This window comes from Musa acuminata, unplaced genomic scaffold (genome assembly GCF_036884655.1).
Source record: "Musa acuminata AAA Group cultivar baxijiao unplaced genomic scaffold, Cavendish_Baxijiao_AAA HiC_scaffold_1137, whole genome shotgun sequence".
Classification (NCBI taxonomy): Eukaryota; Viridiplantae; Streptophyta; class Magnoliopsida; order Zingiberales; family Musaceae; genus Musa; species Musa acuminata.
In genome coordinates this window covers 3,052,414-3,078,329 of record NW_027021349.1, presented here as the reverse complement: position 1 = coordinate 3,078,329, position 25,916 = coordinate 3,052,414, and the positions used below count along the sequence as shown (strand labels likewise).

General features: G+C 38.6%; 1 protein-coding gene across 1 annotated transcript; it reads left to right on the top strand.

The window, feature by feature from the left end:
• Positions 1–436: 436 nt before the first annotated feature.
• On the top strand, positions 437–1,999 carry LOC135671006 (AT-hook motif nuclear-localized protein 23-like). The gene has a single exon (XM_065178833.1). It carries the CDS (start codon positions 923–925, stop codon positions 1,793–1,795), a length of 873 nt encoding a protein of 290 aa, XP_065034905.1. The 5' UTR covers positions 437–922; the 3' UTR covers positions 1,796–1,999.
• The last annotated feature ends 23,917 nt before the right edge of the window (positions 2,000–25,916 follow it).

Genomic DNA, 25,916 nt, shown 5'->3' with positions numbered 1-25,916 from the left:
AATTTAAATTTTATTATCATATGATAAAAAATTAAAATTTTCTCCTTGAACATAGATAAGGAGGATCTAGTTTTTTTTTTTTTGGTAAAATAATATTTTGAGTGTAGTTTCTCTCTCTAGTAAATCTAGAGAGTTGAGATTTGCATGAAACAATATATAATAAGAAGATTTCTTGACTAAGTTAACTAATAATTTTTTATATAATAAAAATTATATAATAAATCTTATATTCATCATTTTATTGTTATTATTATTATTATTTTAATTTAAAAATAAATGATAAAGACGAGATTGTAATGAAGATTTTTACTCCCCCATCACACTTGCCAATGTCAAATTGCAACTTTTTTGTGTATTGACTAAGTCAAGATTTTGATGCCTCGAGGTCCAAGATTGCATGCAGGCCATTGACAATGCGAGGGAGGTGGCGGTGGAAAGATGGTGCAGGGAAAAGTCCAGGTATCATCCACCCTCCATCATCTACTATAGAGCGAGAAGGAGCGCACCATCATGACGACCGACGACCTGCGCTCGGTGGGATGCAGATATGGCGCTTTCTTCCTCTCTCTCTCTCCTCTCCTTCCTGGAAGACGCTGTCGACTGATTAGGCTCGTTCCTTCGATGGCGGATGAATCTGGTCACCGAGCAACGTAAGCCACAGTACCCTGGGAAGGCTCATATGGGCTTACTGTTGCTTTACCTGACCTCTTTATTTCAAGGCTTCTTCTCCACTTGATCAATCCCTTTCTTTCTGTTTCCTTCCTCCCATTTGGTTTGGAGTTGCACAGACAGAGAGAGAGGACGCTAAGTGTGATGCCCCTGAGATTTGAGAACAGGAGTAGAGCGAGAAAGGTCAGTGCAACTTGGAGTAGATCACTAGCTTAGAGAGCTGGCAAATCGGTGGTGGGCAGCGACCGAGGCGATGGGAGGCGTCGACACCTCCTCTCCCTCAGCCACCTCCCTCCGTCTACCGAATTCCCACCTCAGCCTGCACCGCCGTGACCAAGTTGACAACTCCAACAGCAGCGGCAGCAACAACAACAACAACAACCACTCCGACGACGACGCTAACGGCGAGAACTACTCCGCCGGCGCCGTCGACATGGCAGAAGCCGGATCCGCCGGCGGCTTCGGGAGGCGCCCACGCGGCCGGCCGCCCGGGTCAAAGAACAAGCCGAAGCCGCCCGTCATCATCACGCGCGAGAGCGCCGCCGCGCTGCGCTCCCACGTCTTCGAGGTATCTAGCGGCGCCGACATCATGGACGCCGTCGCGGCCTTCGCCCGCCGGCGCCAGCTGGGGGTCGCCGTCCTCAGCGCCAGCGGCGCGGTCACTAATGTGACGCTTCGGCAGCGGGGGCCTCAGCCGGGGGGCACCGTGGTGGCCATCCCCGGCCGGTTCGAGATCCTCTCCCTCTCGGGGGCTTTCCTCCCGACGCCGGCGCTTTCGGACGCCACCGGCCTGACGTTGTTCATGGTCGGAAGGGAGGGCCAGGTGGTTGGCGGGAGCGTGGTGGGGGAGCTGGTGGCGTCCGGCCCGGTGATGATAATAGCAGCCGCGTTCACCAACGCCACCTACGAGCGGCTGCCCCTTCCCGACGCCGAGCTGGATGCAGCAGCGGCGCCGTCGACGGCGGAGCACGGCGCAAGAAGCAATGGCGACGGTGGCGGCAGCTTGTCTGAGGCAGACCCATCGTCCATGTCGCTCTTCGGCCTTCCACCCCATCTTCTGCACGGTGGTCAGCACGATGTGTTCGGCTCCTGGGCTTCGACGGGTCGTCGTCCTCCACCGTCCTAATAGCCTTCTGCTTCAGATGCTAATTCCGCAGCTCATTAGGATCCTGAGGATTAAACTGAAGCCTCAAAATTACTACTGTATTCGTGTGTTTTCATGAACTTTGATTATACAATTAGCTGCAAATTCACAGTTTCAGTACATTTTGATTCAGCTGTGAAGAAGTCTTATGGCAAGAATTAGATGTGGAGAGGGGGTTTCTGTCAATCTTTTCTTCCTTAATACTTTTTCTTTCGGTCGAGTGGGGGGAGTCTCAACTTGGATAAGGGGATAAGATTGTTGTTGGATTGGAGTACATGAAATTTAATTCAATCACTGCTGGTCTTGTCTTTTCTCTCCATGGAAAAAAGGAGCCAATGGAGAAAGTGACATTCTTTTGGTTTATATTAAGTTAGATGACGGATATGAGTCTTTTCTAAGGAATATATATATATATATTTTTAGTCTTGTCTTTTCTAAGGAATATATATATCTATATATATATATATATATAGTTAGTCTTTATGATCGATCATAGAAGCTCTCATCAATCGATTTTAACCATATGATGCCCCACTATTTGACATAAATAAATAAACAAATATATTTGATTTTTTTTTTCCTTCTTGTTTAGTTAGTATTTAATATTTAAAGTTTTATCCAATAAATAATTAAAAGTCTCGATAGAGAAAGAATGGGTCGCAGTGACCGATCAAACGTGACAAATGTTCCACATTAACAATAAAGATGGATCCATCCTTAATTGCAAAAGTTGACCTTCAGCTCTCTGATATCCAAACAAACACTAATGGTCAGAATTCATTTTGAACGCTAAAACTCTCTTAGGATTTTTCTATTGAAGGAATCTTATCCAACACATTCATAATAATTTTTAAATTAAAACTAAATAAATCATTCAATGAATTTGTGATGAAGATCAAAATATCATCGTATTATTACGATGATCCAAGAGGATAAAAGAAAATTTAAATTATTATATCGGAGCTAATATGAGCTTAAAAGTTCATGAAGAACTTATCCTACATATATTTTATTTATTATTAAATTATAATAAAATTTAAATATAAAAATATATTTATATTGAGCTTTGAGCTTGAACGAGTCATTAAAACGGATGCCATGCATATATCTTAAATTATATATTTATATCCTATCCACTGGGAGTATCTAATATTAATGTAGGGATAAACAATTTTGCTCCTGAATCTCTATCTATTACACTTCTAAAAAGAGATATATTATAATTTTTTTAATTTTCTAAGACCTAAATATAAATATAAAAATATTAGGGATTAAATTATAAAAGAGAAAAATAATAAGGTTTTTTTGCTCATCGCCTACTTTTTCCTCCACCTTCGTTGCCTCTCTTACAAGGAAATTAGAGAAAAAAATGTGAAAAAAAATAAAGAAGACACGGGAGAAAGGAGAGAGAGAGAGAGAGAGAGAGGACATGAAGAGAATCTAGGGAGAAAGCTCGGACTGTGAGATTACATGGAAAAAAATAAGAAAAAAAAAAAAAAAAAGGGAAGAAGCAAAGGAAGAGAAGAGAGGAGGAAAAAAAGGAAGAATAGAGGAGAAAAGGAGGGAAAAGATCTCGGAATTGATGAAGCCAATTGAAGTCAAAAACGAGCCAAGCTCGGTATACCAAGCCCTTGGAGCTTGACGAAGTCTATAAATAGCTTTTTGAAGTTTGCAGATATGCCTCGGATACTGAGGATGAACGAAACCAGGAGGTTATTGCATAAAGACATCTTCAATAAGTGACCCATGTAAAAAGGCATTATTAACATCCAATTGTCGTATATGTCAGCCCTTTGAGATGACCAAACTCAGGATAAGATGGATTGTTGTGGGTTTAATAATGAGACTAAATGTCTCTATGAAGTCAACACCAGGTCGTTGATAAAACCCTTTGGCAACTATACGTGCTTTATATCTAGCAATGGATCCATCTGGGTTCCGCTTAATTTGAAAGACCCATTTACATCCGATGATATTTTGTGTGTAATGAAATGGTACTAAGGTCCATGTAGAGTTATAGAGGAGAGCATCATATTCGTCACACATGACTTTACGCTAATGAGAAGATTTTTGAGCTTGAGTGATTGTAGTGGGTTCATTGGCCTTAGTGGAAGAACTTGTTATAGCATGTAAGTCAAGGACTTAACATGGTTTGAAAGTACTACTTTTGGAGCGTGTTGTCATTGGATGTCTAGGGGGGATGGAAGTGGTAGATTGTGTTGGTGGTATAGTCCAGGGCGAGTCACTGTCATGGACCAGGCCAACCGTCGGCACGACAATGTCACTAGGTCTAGGAGAATGTAAAGTTAGTAGCAATATTACCGAGGGTATTATTTCATTAATAGGGGAAACTTATGAGGAAGGGAGTGGAGAAATAGAGGGAGTGAGAAGCTGTTGAATTGGAGTAATAGTAGTATGCAGATCTTGAGGGTAAGGACTGGATGGTGTCATTGGAGGTTCGTGTGATGAGATCGGAGGGATATTCCAGTGATGTATGTTTATCGGAGTAACCTACATAGTAGGATTGTTTTGAAAAGGAAAGATAGACTCCTCAAAAACAGTTAAAAAACTTTGAGTTTATGAAGGTTTGGAAGCTTGTGGAATAATTTTTCAAATGGTGATTGATATTGTAAGATTGGAGTGAGCATACGATTAATGAGATAATGAGATAAACTACAGTTTGAAAAGCTACTAACCAAAAAGGTGGTGGCATGGATGCTTGATATAGAAGGGAGAGACCAGTTTCAACGATATGCCGATGTTTGCATTCGACGGAGCCAACTAATTGGGGAGTATGTGGGGGTGACTTGAGGTGTTGTATACCAAAAGCGGAGAGATAGGATGTGAGGGCTTGATATTCGCCTCCGCCATCAGAGTAAACTGTTTTAATGGAAGATTGAAAAAAATTCTCGACCAATTTCCGAAAGTTGGTAAATACTATGAAAACATCAGACTTATGGTGAAGAGGATATAACCATGTATACTTAGTAAAATAGTCTACAAAAAGACATAAAATTGAAACTTGTCAAAAGAAGGAATTGGGGCAGGGCCCCACACATCGGTATAAATGATTTCAAATGGTTTAGAGCAAGAAATGGAGGTTGTCCTAAAAGGGAATTTATGACTTTTATTGTAAAGACAAGCATCACAATGATTGACAGTGCTGTTGATTTTCAAGATAGGAAGAGAATAACGAGAAAGTAATTTTTACTGGATAAAAGAGGAGGGATGACCAAGACGGCGATGTCATACATCAATCGGAGCTGCGACTAAAGAGTGAGCAGTAGGTAGGATAATTTACGAAGCGGATGGCCACTCATAAATGTTGTCTTTGTTCTGGCCCTGGACTAAAGATGCCCCCGTGCTCAAATCCTTGACAAGAAAAAAGTTAGGAAAAAATTCAATAGAGGTATTATTTTGTTTACAGAATCAAGAAACGGAAATGAGGTTTTTTTTAATGTGAGGCGTACACAGAACATCATCGAGTGTAAAAGTTATGGTAATTGAACTAAGCGTTGAGGAACCAGAATGAGTAATAGGAATTCTTTTACCGTCACCGATGATGATATCTTCATTTCCGTCATAGTTATTGTGGATGGAAAAGTTTTCAAGATTAGAGGTGATGTGATGAGAGGCGCCTGAGTCCACAATTCAATTAGGTTAGATAGGAGTTAGAGTAGCCATGAAATTCGCTTGAGGCCAGTGTGATGGAGCAGGAAGTCTAGGGCGAGACCGACAGACTTTCGCGGAGTGTCCGACTTTATCACATAGTTAACAAATGACTCTTTGGTAGCTTGTGAAGTCAGGACGCGACGACTGAGGATTATGAAAGTTACCACCTTGATATGGATAAGAGAGGTTTGGTCTGGGCCCCATAAGGCTAGGAGGCAGCTTAGCCAGATCGTTGTTGACATGCTCATTGTACTGGTTGCTCTTCCTCTTGGATTTTTGATTGACCTGAGCTGTAATAGGTGGTCCGGGCAACCTATCATCACACTTCAAGTACGTCTCATTATCAATAAACTTATCATAAAGTTCTTCGAATGATATTGGTGAGTCGCGTGCCCGAAGTGCTGTTGTCAGTTCTTTGTACTCGCCTCCTAGGCCATTGAGGGTATGTATTAGGACTTCTTCATTACTGAGAGAATGACCTATCAAAGCTAAGTCATCGATGATAACTTTGATATGTTATAGATAATCAGTAATAGTACTTCCCTCTTGTTTCGTTTTCATCAGATTGGAGAGAAGTCTGAGCATGCGAGTACACGAGCGATTTGCCAAAGTTGTTTGTAACTTGCACCATGCTTCTGCAGTAGTCGTACATGAGGATATCAGCGGGGCAATGGATCTAACAACGGAAGTTTGAATAGCTTGGAGGATGAGGCGATCTTGACGTAACCATAGTTTGTGGGTTGGATTTGGCATTGGATTGGGTTCGCCTAGGATGTTGATCATTTCATGTGGACACTGGAGAGTGCCATCAATGTAACCTAAAAGATCATAGCCAAATAAAAGATTAGAAAGTTGTGCCCGTCAAGATGCGTAGTTGCCGCCTTTGGATAATTTGAAGGGAATGAGTGTTGCAACATTGATGGTGATAAGACTTTGAGAAGTGCTCAGAGTCCCTACAAAAACAGGGACAGGAATATCGGAGGAGGAAAATGAAGACATCCTAGATATTTTGTGGTGGTTTAAGTGATCTTTACAGAAGATGTAAAGATATAGGAGGGAGGGAGGAGGAGGAGAAAAGCAGATCAATGCACTGCAGAGGAGGCTACAGCGATGAACTGCAAAGGAGGCTATAGCGATGAACTATAGAGGAGGCTGAAGTGATGAACTACAGAGGAGGCTATAGCGATGAACTACATAGGAGGCTGCAGCGATGCACTGTAAAGGAGGCTGCAGCGATGCACTGTAGAGGAGGTTACAGCGATGCAGCGATGCACTGCAAAGGAGGCTGCAGCGATGCACTACAGAGGAGGCTGCAGCGATGGGCGAGGAAGTTGCAGAGGAGGCTGCAATGATGCAATGCAGAGGAGGCTGCAACGATGCACTACAGAGGAGGCTGCAGCAATGCAAGTGTTAGGATCGGAGCAGCACTAAGAGGGGGGGTGAATTAGTACAGCGGATTAAAACTTGTATGTTTGAAAATGATTTCTTAAATGCATAGATATTTTAATTCAACAATGAGTAGCTCGAGTAAAGTGAGAAGATGAAAACCGAAAGCTTTGTTACTATGTAATAATGGTTTCAAAAAGATAAATACTCACACGTTCAAGGGACACACCAATTTAAAGTGGTTTGGTCAAAATGACCTACATCCACTTGCGAAGCCTTCTTCGATGAGGCTCCTAACTTCCACTGGCAAATCACTTTGAAGGGGAAGGACAAATACCCCTCTTACAACCTTTCACAAGTGGTTCACACTCTTACAAATTTTCAATGAGAAAGAAGGAGGTGAATACTCAAGCAATTGAAAACAAGACTTGCTAAAGACTTTGCTAAGGCTTTATCTCAATCTCTAACTTCTCAAAGGTTGTATTCTCTGCTGAGAATTGAGGGGTATTTATAGACCCTAAGAGGATTCAAATTTGGGCTCCAAATTTTGAATTCTCTTGGGTTCCTGATGCTGGCGGTGCCATTGCCTGTTAGTGGCGGTGCCACCGCCCGTTAGTGTTTGACACTGACGGTGTACTGGCGGTGCCACTGCCCAGTCCGACGGTGCTACCGCTGGACCTCTCGGGTGCTGGGCGGTGCCACCACCCAGTCTGGCGGTACCATCGCCCGATCCTCGGGTTCTGGGCGGTGCCACCGCCCAGTTCGGCGGTTCCACCGCCCGGTCCTATGGGTCACTAGATGGGCTTCAAATCTGGCCCAAACTAGGTAATATCGGGCCCAGTTGGCCCCTAACTAGGATATAGGATTATCCCTTAATCCTAACCCTAATTGCATGTAAACTACACAATTGAAAACATAGTCCTAAGTAAGTTTTCAACCGGCAAACGTCGAGTCTCCTTCCGGCGAGCTTTTCGACAATCTTCCGGCGAACTTCTGATACACCCTCGGATTTCTTCCGGCGGACTCCTAGCAGGCTCTCGATCTTGTGGCGAGTTCAGCGAGTAGCCGAGCCTTCTCGGTGATCTCTGTGAACCTCCGACAATTTCTTCGGCGGACTTCCCAAAGTCCCCGATTTCTTCTCGGTTGGTTCCGGCAACATCTCTGACGAATCTTCGGACTCTCGAACACCCATCGAACTGGACTCCGGTAGACTTGCTTTATGTCTTTAAGTTATCCTAGTTAATCCTACACATGTAAAACAAAAGTTCGATCTAGACAATTACTCCTAAGCAATTAATCAAGTTGTCTGGCATGTCATTGGTTCCTCGACGCTTCGTTCGATTTTTCAGCGTATCGTCCTCTCTTGCGGTCTATTGTCCAATCGGCCAGTTGACTCCACAACTCCGATATCCTTAGCGCAATACCCGCTCTTCTTGGCCCGATGCCCGAATCCATGGCCCGAACCCTTCTGCCGATATGTCGACCGATCCACCGACCCGACGTCCAATCTTCTGACATGTTCCTCTGGCACAACATGATTTTCTTGCTTTAACTATCTTATCTTGATCGAAGCATCCTGCGTCACTCAAAACATAGATTAAATTATAAACACATATCAAGTGGTTTCATCATCAAAATACGAGATTCAACAAGCTGCTGAAGTTTGTTGTGGTAGTAAAGATTGCTGTGGCAGAGAAATTGTTGCGGCAGAGGGAAATGGCTACAGATGGAAGTTGTAAAAACTATAATCGTTCTTGTTGCCGCAGGAAGGCAGTGATGGCTGTGGCGGGAGGTGACTGCTTTGTTGCTTTGGATTAATGTTGCCGAGGTGCGGTGAAGTAGAGGAATGATAGGTGGCTGCTAGCTCAAGCAGGAGAACACTGCGAAACAAGGTAAGCAGTGTCGGCGTTGAGCACCTCGACGAGGTTGTGCAGCAAGGATGGCGGCAGTAGCACTTCTTGCTCGAGTGAGATGTGAGAACGAGGAGGAGAGGTCACTGGCCGGGGAGCAGTTGCGAGGACGGCGACCACCACGATATTGTAGGCGAGGTTCTTGTAAGGGCAGGAGGTGGCTGAGCAGTCTCCGACTCCGGAACAGGAAGTAGCGGCGTCGGAGGAGAGGTAAGCAGTAGCACTGCCCTTTCCAACTGAACAGAAAAGATGAGCAGTAAAAGGCTTCGGCAGAGCTGCCTATATCCGTAAGGAAGAAGGCTTTGATACCATGTTAAGAATTAAATGAAAATGATAGAAAGATAGAAATTATAGAAGAAACTACGAAATGTATGAGAAGTAAAAGAAGGGAAAGGATCTCAGGGAAGGAGAGAAGAAGAAAGGAAAGAAAAGAAAAGAAAAAAAAAGAAAGAAAAAAAGAGGAGATTGGCTTATGGCGTGGAAAAGAAAGAAAGAAAGGAGAAAAACAAGAAGAGAAACGAAAAAAAAACGGAAGAAAATAAAAGAAAGAAAGAGAAAATTAGTAAAAAATAAAAGAAAAGTAAGAAAAATGTATTAAGGGCTCGTTTTGATATCAAATGGATTTAGATCAAGTCTAAGAAAATTAGAATATGTATGATTTTGAGACTTTTATATTCTTATTAATTAAATATGTCTTGGATTATAGATTGAGAAATCTTTGATATGTATCTTATTAATTATATAAGAAAAGAAAAGGAAAGATCAGACATCTTATATCTTGAATATTATATCGAAGATTTGTGATCATGATAAATATTTGATGACTTCGTATAGTTTATTTTTAAAAATATTAATGTATGTGTTTGATATTTATAAATACTTTTATTATTTAAAAATATTATAAAAAATTATTTATAATTTAAGAAATAGATTGGTATGTTGTTTTTCATGACAATTGTTTAGTTAGTATAACTATGATTTAAACCCAATAAATGGGGGTTATATATAATGTCCGAGTCTTATACACATTAAATCATAATTAGTATATCAATAAAAAGATAAATAATATGTATATATTATCCGCACTTAGTAATATGATTTATGATATCTATGATTTATAAATATGATAAATGATATGCTAATGTTTCCAACATTTAAGATTTAAGTACATATTTTCTAAAAATATCATTCTTAGTATTATACCGATTAAGTGTGCATAAGCATTAATTGAATAATAAAAAATTAAACAAAGATGTAAATTTGTGACATTTTAATTTTCTACTCTTAGTTCTTAGTACTCTTAGTACTAATAATAAGCATTAATTCTTAGTACTCTTAGTTCCATTAATATCTTACATGCATGAATGAAGTTTCTTGTCATATTTTAAATTTCATTACTACAATCAATATAAATATAGTGAAAAGTAGACAATCTTAAAACTAAAATATATTAACTTACTAAACAAAATTAATAGGGTTTCCGCCTGTATAGAATGTTTTTGATACATGTACATAATTATAACATCTAACTAAGAGAAAATCAAAACATAACATGACTAAAATTTATACATATAAAATACCCATAGCTATCATCTATATCTACGTTAGCATGAGTATACACATGGTCACTTTCCTTTCTAATCACTTGGATAGGGTGCTGTTGAATCTTGGATTTTGATGATAAAATTAATTGATGAATTTATGATCTAATATATGTTGGATGGTTAATAATTCCTGATTATCAGACAACGATTCCGATGTCCTAGTGGTGTACTTAGTCCTTAGACTTAAGACACCAAGGATGTCTTGTATAAGTACTCTATTCTTTAATACCAGACTTATAGGCCTCGAAGTTCTAAATCTAATACAAACGGTCATCATGAGTGGCAATCAACCTTACGATGACTATTGAGTGTCGATAAAAGATTATTCACTCTCGGTGTCGTGAGAGAAATATCCCATGTGTTCTTGCTCAGACAAATCCCTAGCTAAGGTCATTCGGATTGAGAGAGAAAGAGTTCTTTGGAAGAATCTAATTAGAGCGAGACTCGTATAGAAATTGTATAGGCCTAATAGCACCATGACTGATATACGATCTCTGGGATATTAGATGGATGAGGAACTATAGGTACATGATAACTGAGGACAGACAGGTCTAATAGATTGGATTCCTCTGTATCGTTTGGGGACTGCGGCATAGTGGCCTAGTACGTCCGCAGTCGAGTGAATTATTATGGAAATAAGAATCCACTAAGCCAAAAAGAGTTCTGATAGGTATAACTCATGGCCAGCTCAATATTGGGCCTAAAAAGTCATACACATATGGTAGGCACTACGACGAGAAAAGGTTCGAATATGAGATATCTGTCAGAGCCTCTATCTTATTGGATATCCATAAGCCCCTGAATTATTGGATCTTATGGATGAGATCAAATAACAGGAAATGAGAGATTATTTGATAGAGATCCACTAATCTAAGAGGCTTGGATAGTTGGATGGAGATTCAATACCCAATAAGATAGGATCCATTATGGTTAAGTTGACAGGGGACCTCTATAAATAGGAGAGAACCAAAGGTTCATAGGCTAGAGCCTCTCTTGGTTGCCACCTCCTATTCTCCTCTCCCCCTCTCCTCCTTAGATAGCAGGCTTGGAGGTTTGAGGAGCGTTGTTGCAGCCTTGTTGTGTGGTTCACTGCTAGAGAGGAGGGCGCCTAACCTCCTTCATCCACTCCTACATATTTATAGGGATTCAGGGATATACAATCTCCCTAGATAAAACACTATCTCACATGTGTTGAATCTTCGATTTTGATAATGAAACCAATTGATAGTGTTTATGATTTGATCTATGTTTTGAGTGACGCAGAAAGCTTCGATCAAGGAGAGATAATTAAAGTAGGAAGAATCATGTTGGGCCGGAGTAGAACATGTCAGAAGATTAGACGTCGAGCTAGAGGATCGATCAACGTATCGGCAGAAGACTTCGGGCTATGGGTTCAGTCATCGGGCCAAGAAGAGTCGAAATTGTGCTAAGGAAATCAGAGTTGTAGAGGTCAACTGGCCAATTGGGGAATAGGCCGCAAGAGAGGATGATGCGCCGAAGAATCAAACGAAACGTCGATGAACCAATAACATGCCGGACAATATTTGATTCAAGCTTTGTAATAATTATCTAGATCGAAGTAGGTTTTAAGTATGCAGGATTAACTATAATAGCGATTAAGGCATAAAGCAGTCCTAGAGTCAATAACGAGATTTCATTGGGAGTTCGAGAGTTCGTCAGAAGCTGTGCCAGAATTAACCGAGAAGTCCAAGAGTTTACCAAAAAAAGCTCATCAGAACTCTTCCAAGAAGATCTTCGTGAAGTCTAGGAGCTTGCCGGGGATCTGTTGGAACATTGCCGAAAGATCGTTAGAAGTTCGTCGGAAGCTTGCCGGAAGAAACCTAGACTTACCAGACTTATTTAGCTTAGTATATGCCTTAAAATTCATAGTTAACACATAATTGGGTTAGAATTGAGCCAACTCAATTAGGGGTCAATTGGGCCTAAGTTTGGGCTATGTTGGGCCAAGTGAAAAGGCTCAACAGTGACCCAACAGGTGGAACCATCATAGCACAGTCCCCGAGACTATGTCAGGCAGTGGTACCGCCTAAACATAGTCTCTGAGAGACTGTTAGGCGGTGGTATCACCAAACTGGGCGGTGGTACCACCCAGTGGCAGGGTGTCAGGTAGTGGTACCACCCAGTGTTAGTGCTGCAAGCGGTGGTATCGCCAGGACCCAGGATGAGACCTTTTTAGGCTCCAAGTTTGAACCCACTTGAGGCTTATAAATGCCCCTCTCATCCTTGGTTAACAAATACAAGAATTGAGAGCAAAAAAGGAAGAAAACATTATTGTAATCTTATGTGAACTCTTCTCAAACTCTTAAGTATTATTCTTGTTTAAGAGAGGAGTGAAGGGGGTTGTAAAGGTTCTCTCCTGAACCTATAAAAAGGAGAATCGAGTTGTAAGGGTAGTTGATCTTCACCCATTGAAGGAAGAACGTTAGTGGATACTGGTGGCCTCGACGGAAGGGGAATCAGCGGAGTGGATATAGGTCACGATGACCAAACCACTATAAAACTCGGTTTGCATTTTCATTCTTGCAATTTATCTTAACTGTAAACTACCTTACCTACTTATTGCTTTCACTATGCTTACAAACAAGATTTGAAGTTATCTTTTCGAGATCGATTTTTATTGAACCAAAGAATTTTTGAACCGACGTGATTTTTATCCGCTGCACTAATTCACCCCCCCTCTTAATGTTGACTCAATCCTAACAGTTGGTATCAGAGCCACATCTTTCTCATTTGGTTTAACACCTAAGAGAAATGACTCTTTTTTACTTTTAAGAAGGCTTTTATATCATTCATCCTCCCATGTTCAATGGGATAGACTATACAAAAATGAATTCAATCGGATTTCTACTTGCGAAATGACTTTTGAGATTTGGCACACACTCAAAATCACACATGAAGGCACAAGTAGGGTAAAAGATTCTAAAGTTAATCTTTTAATGTATGATTTTGAATTATTTTGAATGAAGCCAAGCAAAACCATTGTTGACATGTACACCCGTTTTACAGATGCCATCAATGGCTTAAAAGTTCTTGGCAAATGTTTTTCGAATTTTGAACTTGTTAATAAAGTTTTATGATCTCTTTCTAAAAATTGGGACCTTAAAGTAACGATAATTCAAGAGGCTAAGGATTTGAACTATTTTCCGATTAAAAAACTTATTGGGTCGTTGATGACCTATGAAATGAGTTGTATGATACATAATGAATATGATAACTACATTCCAAAGAACATGAAGGATTTGACACTTAGAACTCAAGAAGACCACTCGAGCGAAAGCTCAAGTGATGATGACTTTGAACTCTTAACAATAAAGCTTAAAAAGTTTATGAAACAAGAATCAAAAAATGAAAACAAACTTAATAAGAACACAACTACTTGCTATGAACGTAAGAAGCTGGGTCACTCCAAAGATGAGTACATAAAACCGAAGAAGAAGTTATCAAAGGACGAATCGAGCAGGACCCATGAGATCGAGACGGATGATCGCGATGCATGGAGATGCATCGAGATGCTGGTGGAACCGATGAGGACAAGATGGATGATCACAAGGCATGGAGATGCATCATTGCACAAATAGATCTTGATGTGAGTGATTAGGCCCACTAGCTCAAGCCTGATCATATTAGATTGTGGTCCATGATCATCTAGTGTGATTGCTCATGTGATGTGTGATTGCTTATACACCTACTAGATATGTATATATATTTACATACGATATAGATATATATTAAATATGTATGAGTGTAACATGTCATATTAGGAGACTAAATCAAAATTTTCTCTCTCGAAAATATTAAGTCGGTAAATATGAGGTAATTATATTGACCCACGTGGCCTTCCATCGTTATAGGTAGGAACCGATTCTCAATATAGGTTGAGTTGGTTGAGTCCCTCGAAGCTCACCTATATCACGATTCGTTATCTTGCCTATGACATAGAGATGTCATTGGTGACCTAAGGGCATAGTATGCTTGGTCGAGTCCCTCGGGGGTATATCATCAAATCAGACTCATCTTGTAACGATGGTGTTGACTTAACTGAATATCATGGTTGGTCGAGTCCCTCAAGACCATGGTGGTTCGAAGGCCGAACAAGATGGGAATCACAAGGAATTGTGATCGACAAGAGTTGCCTACCTTTTAGGCTCAGTAAGATTAGTCGAGTCCCTCAAGGTTATACTAAAACGCTGATTGGATCCCGATCTACACTAGAAGTTTGCTAGAGACTTCCGTTTCACATGTTGAGGGTGTCGCATGACTCACCAGAAAAATAGAGAGAGTAGATTAAGATAGAAGTCTATATCTTATTTGTTTATTTTTCTATAAAATTTGTATGTTATTTATTTCTACTACATCTTTATTTTCAGAAAATATCGTTTATAAATCCCTTACATGGTATACTTGATGCCAACTGCTTCACTGATTTGAATTATATGGATTAGCTCTGCAACTTAAGAATTATTCTCACGACAGAAAAAATCGTGTACGTTATTGATATAATGATGCATATACCCGAGGAATAGGCAAGAGAGGATGAGATCACTCGCTACGTGAAATACATAAATTGACTCCACTCTTGCTCAGTGTTACATATTGGGCTCCATGACTCCTGAGTTACAAAGACAACATGAAAAAATGGATGCTAAATCCATTATCCTATATGTTTGCAAATTGTTTAAGGAACAGGGAAGGACTCAGCGATATGAGATATCCAAGAGCATCTTCCGTGCTAGGATGACTAAGGGGACATCGGTTCAGAACCATGTCCTAAAGATGATTAAGTGGATAGAGAAACTCATAGGTCTATGAATAATCCTAGAGGATAACCTATGTGTGGATCTTGTGCTTCGGTCCATACCAGATTCTTTTTCACAGTTCATAATGAATTTTAATATGAATAAGCTTAAGGTGACTCTCTTTGAGCTCCTCTATTGAGGGGAGGCAGAGAGTACTATCGAAAAAGAGAAGTTAGTTCTCTATACTAGTGAGATCAAAAAGAGAAGGAAAATAAAAAGTCCCTTTAGAAGGGCAAAGGCAAGGGCAGACCGGGTAAAGCAAATGTTGCTAAGAAAGATCTGATAAAGGACAAAGGCTAGTGCTTCCACTATGGCAAAGATAGACACTAGAAGAGGAACTACAAATAGTACCTTGTAGAGAGGGTGAAATAGAAGCTTGAAAAAGTTTCAGATACATTCATGATCAGTCTCCATTTGTCATACTCTTATGATAACATAAGGGTATTAGATACCAATAGTGTTTATCATATTTGTAATTCATCGCAGGTTCTAGCAAAACATAGGAGACTAGGGAGAGGCGAGATGGACCTCAAGATGGGGAATGAAGCAAAAGTTACTGCAGTAGCTATTGGCGAGGTCACCCTACATCTGCTTGACGAAGCTATTATTGCATTGGATGCATGCTATTTTATTTCTTCTATTATCAAAAATATTATTTCCATTTCATATTTAATAGTTAGTGGATATAAATTAGTTTTTGAGGATAATGGTTGTTCAATACTATTGTTTATGCTAGATACTGCTCCACATATCATGAATGTAAGTGTGTCCAAGAGGAAACGAGATGAGGTGAACAGTGCATACCTGTGGTATTATAGGCTATGTCACATCCATGAGGGAAGGATCCAAAAGTTGCTAAAGGATGGATATCTAGATCCATTAGACTATGAGCCATATGTAACTTGCGAGCCTTGCCTTCGTGGAAACCTAACCAACTCTCCTTTTAGTGTAACTAGAGACAGAGCCATTGAGCTATTGGAACTCATACATAGTGATGTATGTGGACCCATGTCAACTCTTGTCATAGATGGTTACTCCTATTTTATTACTTTTACTGATGATTTCTCAAGGTATGAACATATGTACTTAATAAAGTACAAGTCCGAGGCCTTTGAGAAATTCAAAGAGTATTAAGAATGAAGTGTAGAACTAGACTAGAAAAAGTATCAAGACTCTTCGATCAGATCGAGGAGGTAAGTACTTGAGTATAGAGTTCACCCATTTCCTCAAGGACCACGGGACTCTATCTCAATGGACACCTCCTTATACATCTCAACATAATGGTATATCTGAAAGGAGAAATCATACAATGTTAGATATGGTGTGGTCCATGATGAGTTTCACCAACCTACCCATCTCATTTTGGGGATACGCCCTAGAGATCGCATCTTACCTTCTGAATAGAGTTCCAACTAAGTCGGTAGTATCTACACCATATGAGATCTAGAAAGGCAAGAAGCTCGATCTTAAGGTTGTTAAGATTTGGGGCTACTCTGCCCACATTAGAAAACATAACTCCAATAAGTTGGAATTGAGGATAGAGTGGTGCAAGTTTGTGGGGTATTATTTCTATCATCCCGAGGACCAAAAGATCTTTACAGCCAATAAAGCGGTATTCTTCGAGAAGGAACACATTCTTGATGAAGATAGTGGGAGCATGATAGAGTTGAGCGAGGTTGGAGAACCTTGTTAGGAACAAGTCAACACTAAGAGGGGGGTGAATTAGTGCAGCGGTAAAAACGTTGATTCTAAAAATGTTTTAGATAGTAAAAAATCAAACTCGGAAGATAACTTGAAATTCAATGCTTGTTCGTAAGCGTAGGCGTAGTAAAAGTACAATAAGGAGGAAAGGCAGTTTGCTATAAAAGTAAATTGCAAGAAGGAAACGCAAACCAGATTTTTATAATGGTTCGGTCGTCGTGACCTACATCCACTCTATTGATTCATCTTCCGTTGAGGCTATTGGCATCCACTATTGATATTCCTTTAAATGGACGAAGATCAACTACCCTTTTACACCCCTCTTCACCTTTTCATAGATTTAGGAGACAACCTTTACAAGCACACACTCCTCTCTAAACAGAATTCTAAGTTTAGGCTAGAAGAGGGGATTTCTCAAGTGATTTCTATAGTATTTTCTCACTTTTAAACTCTCTGTGCTTGTGTGTCTTAACCAAGGATGAGAGGGGTATTTATAGACCTTAAATTGACTTAAACTTAGAGCCTAAAAATGTCTCAGCCTACATTTCCCGGGTGCTGGCGGTACCACCGCTTGTGCTGGGAGGTACTACCTCCAACAGCACTGATACTAGGTGATACCACCGCTTGGAAGACTGTGTCTAGACGATACCACCACCCAGACCGGCGGTACCACCGCCTGACACAGTCTCAGAGATTATACCATGAAGGTGCCACTTGTTGGGTCACTGTTTGGGCCTTCCACTTGGCCCAACATATCCCAAACTTGGGTCACTGAATGTGTGTTTATCTTGGCCCAAAACAACCCCCATTTTGGGCCTAGTTGGCCTATAATTAAGTTGATCTAATTACATTCTAAACTGACTCAATTAGACTCTAAAACCTAACTCGATCTAGGCAAATTATTACAAGCACTAATCGTGTGTTGTCTGGCATGTCATTAGTTCTTCTAGCACTGATCCTTCGGCGCATTATCCCCTTTTGCGGCTTTTGCCCAATTGGAATGTTGACATTCGTAACTCCGATTTTCTTGGTGCAATCTCCTCCCTTCTAGGCCCGATGCTCGAATTCTCGGCTCGAAGCCTTCTGCCGACATGTCGACCGTTCCTCCAACTCGACGTTCAATATTCTGACATGTTCACTCTGGTCCAATATTCGATTCCTCCTGCTTTAATCAATTTGCCTCTCCTGATCGACGTTAGCCCTATGTCACTCAAACTCATATTAGAACAACACTACAATTAGTTTCATCATCAAGATATGAGATTCAACAATCTCCCTCTTTTTTATGATGACAACCAATTGATGACGGAGTTAACCTTAACTCCCCCTATCAATATGCCATCTTTGAGATGAACCTTGAATTCAAATCGAATTCAAGTTAAAGAAAATTTAATCAAGAATATTTGCAACACGTCATCATGCATAATATGATCATACTTCTCCCCCTTTGTCTTCAACAAAAAGGAGAAGTATAACTTTCAAGTATTTGGACATACAAGTTCAAATCATTACATAATAAACATAATCTTCATTTTTATCATCATGCAAGCTAGCAAATTTTTTATATCATTTTAAAAATGTAAGCTAGCAATATTTGAGATGTTCAAGAAAGTAACTTTTGCTTCTTGAAATATGCAAGTTAGCTATATTTGATTCTCTTTTGAGATAAGCAAGCTAGCTTGTCTTTACGTCTTCTTGACTTGTGCAAGCTAGCTATCTCTCCCTTTGTCTTTGTCAAAAAAAAAAAGTGAATATAATTTTGTATCTCTTTTTTCTTTTACAATAATTTTCAAATCATGACAAAGAGAAATAACAAAGATAAAAAAAAAAATCAAGTCATGAATGTCAAAAGGCCATATATCATTTTTGACAAATTTCTTTTTTTATAAATAGAAAGCATGATAGGAAAAGAAGAAAAACCACGTTTCACCTATTGAAGCACGTTATAATTCTAAGAATTTACAAGAAAGTTCATGTTTCATTTGACAAAAAGATTGTCGATTCATGCATTTGAATAAATATTTTTAAATCATCACTTCAACTCATCATGCATAATTTCAAAATGTAAAATCATCAAATATGATACAATCATTTATTTTCAAAACATTCATCATTATTTTCAAAACATTCATAATTATTTTCAACTCATTCAATTTGTCAAATCAACAAAGTCCCTTTCAAGAGATTCAAAATAAAATAAACAGATTTATCAATCTCTTGAAATGCTAGTGATTTCTTTTTTCCCCTTTGTCATTATAAATAAGAAAGAATAAGAGAACATAATAGTATAAAATATTTCAATCATTTCAAGGCACATAAGCCATAAATACAAAGAAATCATGTCATGAAATATAAGACCACTTGAATACCAAAATACATGATTAAATCTCTTCTTTAAATAAAATATAAAACTAAAAATCAAAGGAGTACAAAGAAGAGATCTTGATTAAAAAAAATCAAGTAATAAATCCAAGAACTCACAAGAAAAATCATGATTCGAAAAATCATGATTCATAATAGAACTTTCAGGTTATAATCAATTCATGAATACCGAAAGAATATTCATGATTCATTTGAATAATTTTTCTCTTCAGTAAATGACAAAAAAGAAGCATAGGAGATATAAGATTTTGATTCATAAATCTTAAGAATATGTGAAATATTTGGATAAAATGTCATTCAAATTTAACTCATCAAAATCATTTTCATGGTCCAAGAGATTCATAAAAATGATATAAATAGATTCATTAATCTCCTTTTTTAGAAAAATCGATAAAGTAGGATAAAATAATTTTTTCAAGGAGATACCTTTCCTTTTTTAGTTATTTCAATTCATGTGATTTATTTCATTTATGCTAAATAAAAATATACATCAATGTTTAAAACTGAAAGTATAAGATTTATTATGTCAATGATCAACAAGGCATAAATCAAAAATATCATTATATATCATTTCTAAATATAAACTCATTAAGTATGATGTCAAATTATTATTTCAAATCAAACATGATTTCATTAATCATAGAGCATCTCCAATCAAAATCGAGAAACAATATGGAAATCATTATTGCTTAATGATTTAATCTTGCTTCTTAAATTAATCTTGTTCGGTGTACGGGCATTAGATTTATATCTAACATTTTATTGCATCATTAAAACATCAAGCATGATTTCATAAGGCATTTTTAATCAAAATCATTTTGTTTATTTATCATAAAACATGTAATTTTTATGATTATTTTTGAAATCATTAGAAAGGTAAGCATGATCCCATTTTATTTTTTTTGTATTTTTAATACATTATTAAACATATAATTTTTAAGAAAAATAATTTTTCTAAACTAAATTAAAAATAACTCATGAAAAGTATTATGTAATTTTGAAATAAACTAAGGGGATTTTGATTACCTCGTTGTTGAAAGTCGTTAAGGCGTAGTTTGCCGCCTCACCTTTGTTGGTTTTCTCTTCGTCTTTGGAGGAGCTCGATTTGTCTCAAGTGGACTTCTTCTTTTTTTTAAGTTCATTTTTAATTTTTGATTCTTGTTTTAAAAATTTCATGAGGAGTTCAAGTTCACTATCACTTGAGCTTATGCACGAGTGGTCTTTAATTATTCTAAATCTGAAATCCTTCTTGTTCTTTAGAAGGTGGTTCTCAAGTTTTTCTTGTTCAATATGTATCATAAAACTCATTTCATAGGTTATTAAAGACCCAATTAGTTCTTCGATTGGAAAATGGTTCAAATCTTTTGATTCTTGTATTGCCATTACTTTCGATTCTTAATTTTTAGAAAAAGATCTTAAGATCTTGTTAACGAGTTTAAAATCCAAAAAACTTTTACTTAGTGCTTTTAAACCATTGACGACATCCGTAAAACATGTGTATATGTCAACAATAGTTTCGCTTGGCTTTATTCGAAAAAGTTCAAAATCGTGTATTAAAAGATTAACTTTAGAATCTTTAACTCTAGTAGTGCCTTCATGTGTGATTTCAAGAATATGCCAAATATCGAAAATCATTTCACAATTAGAAACCCAATTAAACTCAGTTTTATTCAAAGCGTAAAATAGAGCGTTCATAGCTCTAACATTTAAAGAAAAAGTTTTCTTCTCCAAATCATTCCAATGGTTCATTAGAAGAGAAGACCTTCGAAAACCGCTTTCGATAATATTCCATAAATTAAAATCTAAAGAAAGTAAGAAAACTCTCATTCGAGTTTTCTTATATGTGTAGTCCGTCCTATTGAACAAGGGAGGACGAATGAGAGAGTGACCCTCTTGAAAGCCGAAAAGAGTCATTTTTCTTTGGGTGTTAAACCAAATGAGAAAAATGAGGCTCTAATACCAATTGTTAGGAACAAGTCAGCACTAAGAGGGGTGGGGGGGGGGGGGGGGGAGGGGGGGTGAGGGAGAAGGGGAATTAGTGCAGCGGTAAAAACATCAGTTCTAAAAATGTTTCGTACAATAAAAACCAAACTCGGAAGATAACTTGAAATTTAATGCTTGTTCGTAAGCGTAGGCATAGTAAAAGCAGAGTAAGGAGGAAAGGCAGTTTGCTATAAAAGTAAATTACAAGAAGAAAACACAAACTAGATTTTTATAGTAGTTCGATCGTCGTGACCTATATCCACTCCACTGATTCCTCTTCCGTCGAGGCCACTATCATCCACTATCGATCTTCCTTTAAACGGGCAAAAATCAACTACCCTTTTACACCCCTCTTCTCTTTTTTACAGGTTTAGGAGACAACATTTATAAGCACACACTCCTCTCTAAACAAAATTCTAAGTTTAGGCTAGAGAAGGGGATTTCTTAAGTGATTTCTACAATGTTTTCTCACTTTTAAACTCTTTGTGCTTTTGTGTCTTAACCAGGGATAAGAGGGGTATTTATAGACCTCAAGTTGATTTAAACTTGGAGCCTAAAAATGTCTCATCCTAGGTTTCTCAAGTGCTGGTGGTACCACCGCCTGCAGCACTGACACTAGGCGGTACCACCGCTTGGAAGACTGTGTCTGGGTGGTACCACCGCCTGACACAGTCTCGGAGACTGTGCCACGATGGTACCACCTGTTGGGTCACTATTTGGACCTTCCACTTGGCCTAACACAACCCAAACTTAGGTCACTTAATGGGCCTTTATCTTGGCCCAAAATAGTCCCTATTTTGGGCCCAATTGGCCCCTGATTGAGTTGGTCTAATTACATTCTAAACTGACTCAATTAGACTCTAAAACCTAACTCAATCTAGGTAAATTATTACAAGCATTAATCGTGTGTTGTCCAGCATGTTGTTTGCTCTTCTAGGCCCGATGCCCGAATTCTTGGCTCAAAGCCTTCTGCCGACATGTCGACCTTTCCTCCGGCCCAATGTCTAATATTCTAACATATTCACTCAGGCCTAACGTCTGATTCCTCCTACTTTAATCAATTTGTCTCTCCTGATTGACGTTTTCCCTGTATCACTCAAACGCATATTAGAACAACACTACAATTGGTTTTATCATCAAGATTTGAGATTCAACAAATCTAACTCAAGCACCACTCCACAGCCCGAGTCTGTTCGGGTACCTAGCACACAAGTTCTGACTTTACGTAGGTCCAATAGAGTATCTCGTCATTTTGAGAGATATGTGGGACATATTAGAGGAGAGGATGTTGAGGATATTAATCCTCAAACCTACAAGGAGGCTATTACGAGTATAGACTCCGAGAAGTGGCAAGAAGCCATGAATTCTAAGATGGATTCGATATACTCCAACAAGGTTTGAAACCTAGTTAATACATCTGAGGGTATTGTACCCATCAATTACAAGTAGATCTTCAAGAAGAAGATCGGAGTAGATGGAAAGGTAGAGATATATAAAGCAAGGTTAGTAGCTAAGGGGTATCGTCAAAGGCAAAGTATTGATTATGATGAAACATTCTCACCCGTATTCTATTGATTATTGCAGCATACTATGATTACGAGATCTGGCAGATGGATGTGAAAACTGCATTCCTCAATGGCAACCTCAAGGAGGAAGTGTATATGATACAGCCTAAGGGATTCGTATCTAAGGACTGCTCAGATAAGATGTGTAGGTTGCTTAGGTCTATTTATGGACTGAAGCGAGCTTTCCAAAGTTGGAACATAAGATTTGATGAGACGATCAGATCTTATGACTTCGTTAAGAATAAAGATGAGCCTTGTGTTTACAGGAAAGTAAATGGGAGCACTATCACCTTCTTGGTATTATATGTGGATGACATCTTGATTATTGAGAATGATGTAGGAATATTATCCATAGTAAAGACTTGGTTATCTAAACACTTGTCCATGAAGGACTTAGGGGAAGCATCTTATATCTTGGGATTTGGATCTATAGAGATAGATTCAAGAGGATGCTTGGCTTGTCCCAGTCCAGGTATATAGACACTATTATCAAAAGGTTTGCCATTAAAAATTTCAAGAGAGGTCTCATACAGATGAGACATGGGATATCACTTTTTAAAAGTATGTCCTCAAAGACTCCTAAAGAAATGGCAAACATAGATATGATACCCTATGCCTTAGTGATAGAGTCTATCGTCTATGTCATGCTATATACCAGGCTTGATATAGCACATGCTCTGAGTGTCACGAGCAGGTATCAAGCGGATCCAAGCTTGGAGCATTGGAAAGCAGTAAAGTCTACCCTTAAATACCTAAGAAGGACTAATGATCTTTTACTAGTATATGAATGTAGTAGCCTTAGGGTTGAAGGTTAAACAGACTCGAGTTTTCAGTCCGATATTGATGATAGCAAGTTAAATTCGGGATATGTATACACCCTGAATGGAAGAGTAGTATGCTGGAGAGTTCCAAGCAAGATACTACTGCTAACTCGACTACAGAGGCAGAATACATTGATATAGCAGATGTAGTAAAGGAGGGAGTCTGGATGAAGAAGTTTATCATACATTTAGGAGTCGTACCGGGTAGAAGTCGATTCCCTTACATTACGACAACAACTGGGTGATTGCTCAAGCGAAGGAACCCAGGTCTCATCAGAAGTCTAAGTACATTATGAGGAGGTTCCACCTGATTAGAGAGATCGTGACCCGAGGAGATGTAGTAGTGGAAAGAGTTTCATTCGAAGATAACATCGCAGATCTACTAACAAAGTCGTTGTCTCATATTATCTTTGAGCGTCATAGGTGCCTGATGGGGATTAAACATAGAGATAATTGACTTTAGGTCAAGTAGGAGATTGCTAGTTATAAGTGCCCTACAAGCCAATCACGTGAGTGATGGAACGTGTGACTTGACACGTAATCTTTTTGCTTATTATTATTATTTAATATTTTATCACTTTATATTGCTTATTGCATGAATATATTATGATGTCCATAGTTATTTGCAATGGGAATCAGATCATGATGATATTATGATAATGAGACCGATTCGTCTTTAAATACAGATCCTAAATAATCTTGGTCATAGGTTACTCGGGAGGGACATCAAGATAATCGGACAAACTGGTGTGCTGTATACCCATCTATATGATGGATGCAGCTGGTCTCATAACTACTCGTGTGGGGACACTAGGGATACAATGCATATGTTCATTAGAGAATGAGTTCACTAATTGATCCGCTCATAGAATGTTAAATGGTTAATAATACCTTATTATTAGACTATGATTTTGATGTCCTAGTGGTGTACCTGGTCCTTAGACTTGAGACGCCAAGGATGTCCTATATGAGTACTATATTTTTTTATACCAAACTTATAAGCTTGGAAGTTTCAAATCTAGCACAGCCAATCATCGAGAGTTGTAGCCAATCTTACAAGGACTGTTGAGTGTCGATAGAAGATCATCCTCAATGTCATGAAAGGAATATCCCATGTATTCTTACTCAGACAAATCCTTAGCTAGGGTCATTCGGATTGAAAGAGAAAGAGTTCTCCAAGAGAATTCGATTAAAACGAGACTCGTGTAGAAACTGTATGGGCTTGACAGCACCATACCCGATATACGATTTTTGAGATATTAGCTAGATGAGAGAATATAGATACATGGTAACTAAGGATAGACAAGTCTAATAGATTGGATTCTCCTATATCATCTAGGGACTACAGTATAGTGGCCTAGTACATCCGCAATTGATGGGTCGAGTGAATTATTATAGAGATGAAAAGACAAAACAATTAAAGCAAAAGAATCAGACATTGGGCCAGACTCAAAGATCAGGCATCGGGTCGAAAGAATCGAATGTTGTGTCACGATCGGATATTGCGAGAGTCAACATACCAATAGATTGGGTGATACACCGAAGATTCAAATGATGCGTCAGAAGTTCATTAGAAATTTACTAGGAGTTCGGATGAACAAATGACGAGCCAGACAATTTAGATGTGTTAAAGAGCATTTTACCATCCTATGCACCATCTCTTCCACTGTGCCATTTGCTTAACCATCGTTTCACTGTTCATGGCCAAGAGCATTAGGTCTTTTCTAGTTGTGTTAATAGTTGTTTGCGGGAGGAATATTCTGTGCCCTTAAAACTTAAGTAATGTTTAGGACTAGCACTTGACATGCTTTTTGTTTTTATTTACATAGTTATTTTACTGTTACGTGTATAGATTTATTAAATCATTACTCAAACTAATCGAAAAGTTAAACAAGTCATGATTATAAAAATGACTTAGCATTCTCATTATTAATATTTATTTTTCTCAAGCTCTTTCACTTCATCATTTCTCACGACACCCTTTATTTTTTCTCACCACACATCACTCCATTAATCCTACATCAATTTGAACATCTCCAATAGTTCCACTTATTAGTTAGACCTCCATATTAGGTTTCACCCCAAATCACCAAATCAGACTTCTTCTCCGACTTCAAAAACTAAGATTTGAAAGTAGGATCAATCATCTTACTTCTAAAACCATAAGATTTAAAAGTAGGATCAATCATCTTAAGCATCTTATAGGTAGCTCAATTTAATAGGACAATATAGTATTGAGCATCGTGAAAGCAGAGGATGTGT

Excerpts from the sequence above, each read along its gene's own strand:
- LOC135671006 (XM_065178833.1), top strand. The coding sequence starts at position 923 with ATGGGAGGCGTCGACACCTCCTCTCCCTCAGCCACCTCCCTCCGTCTA.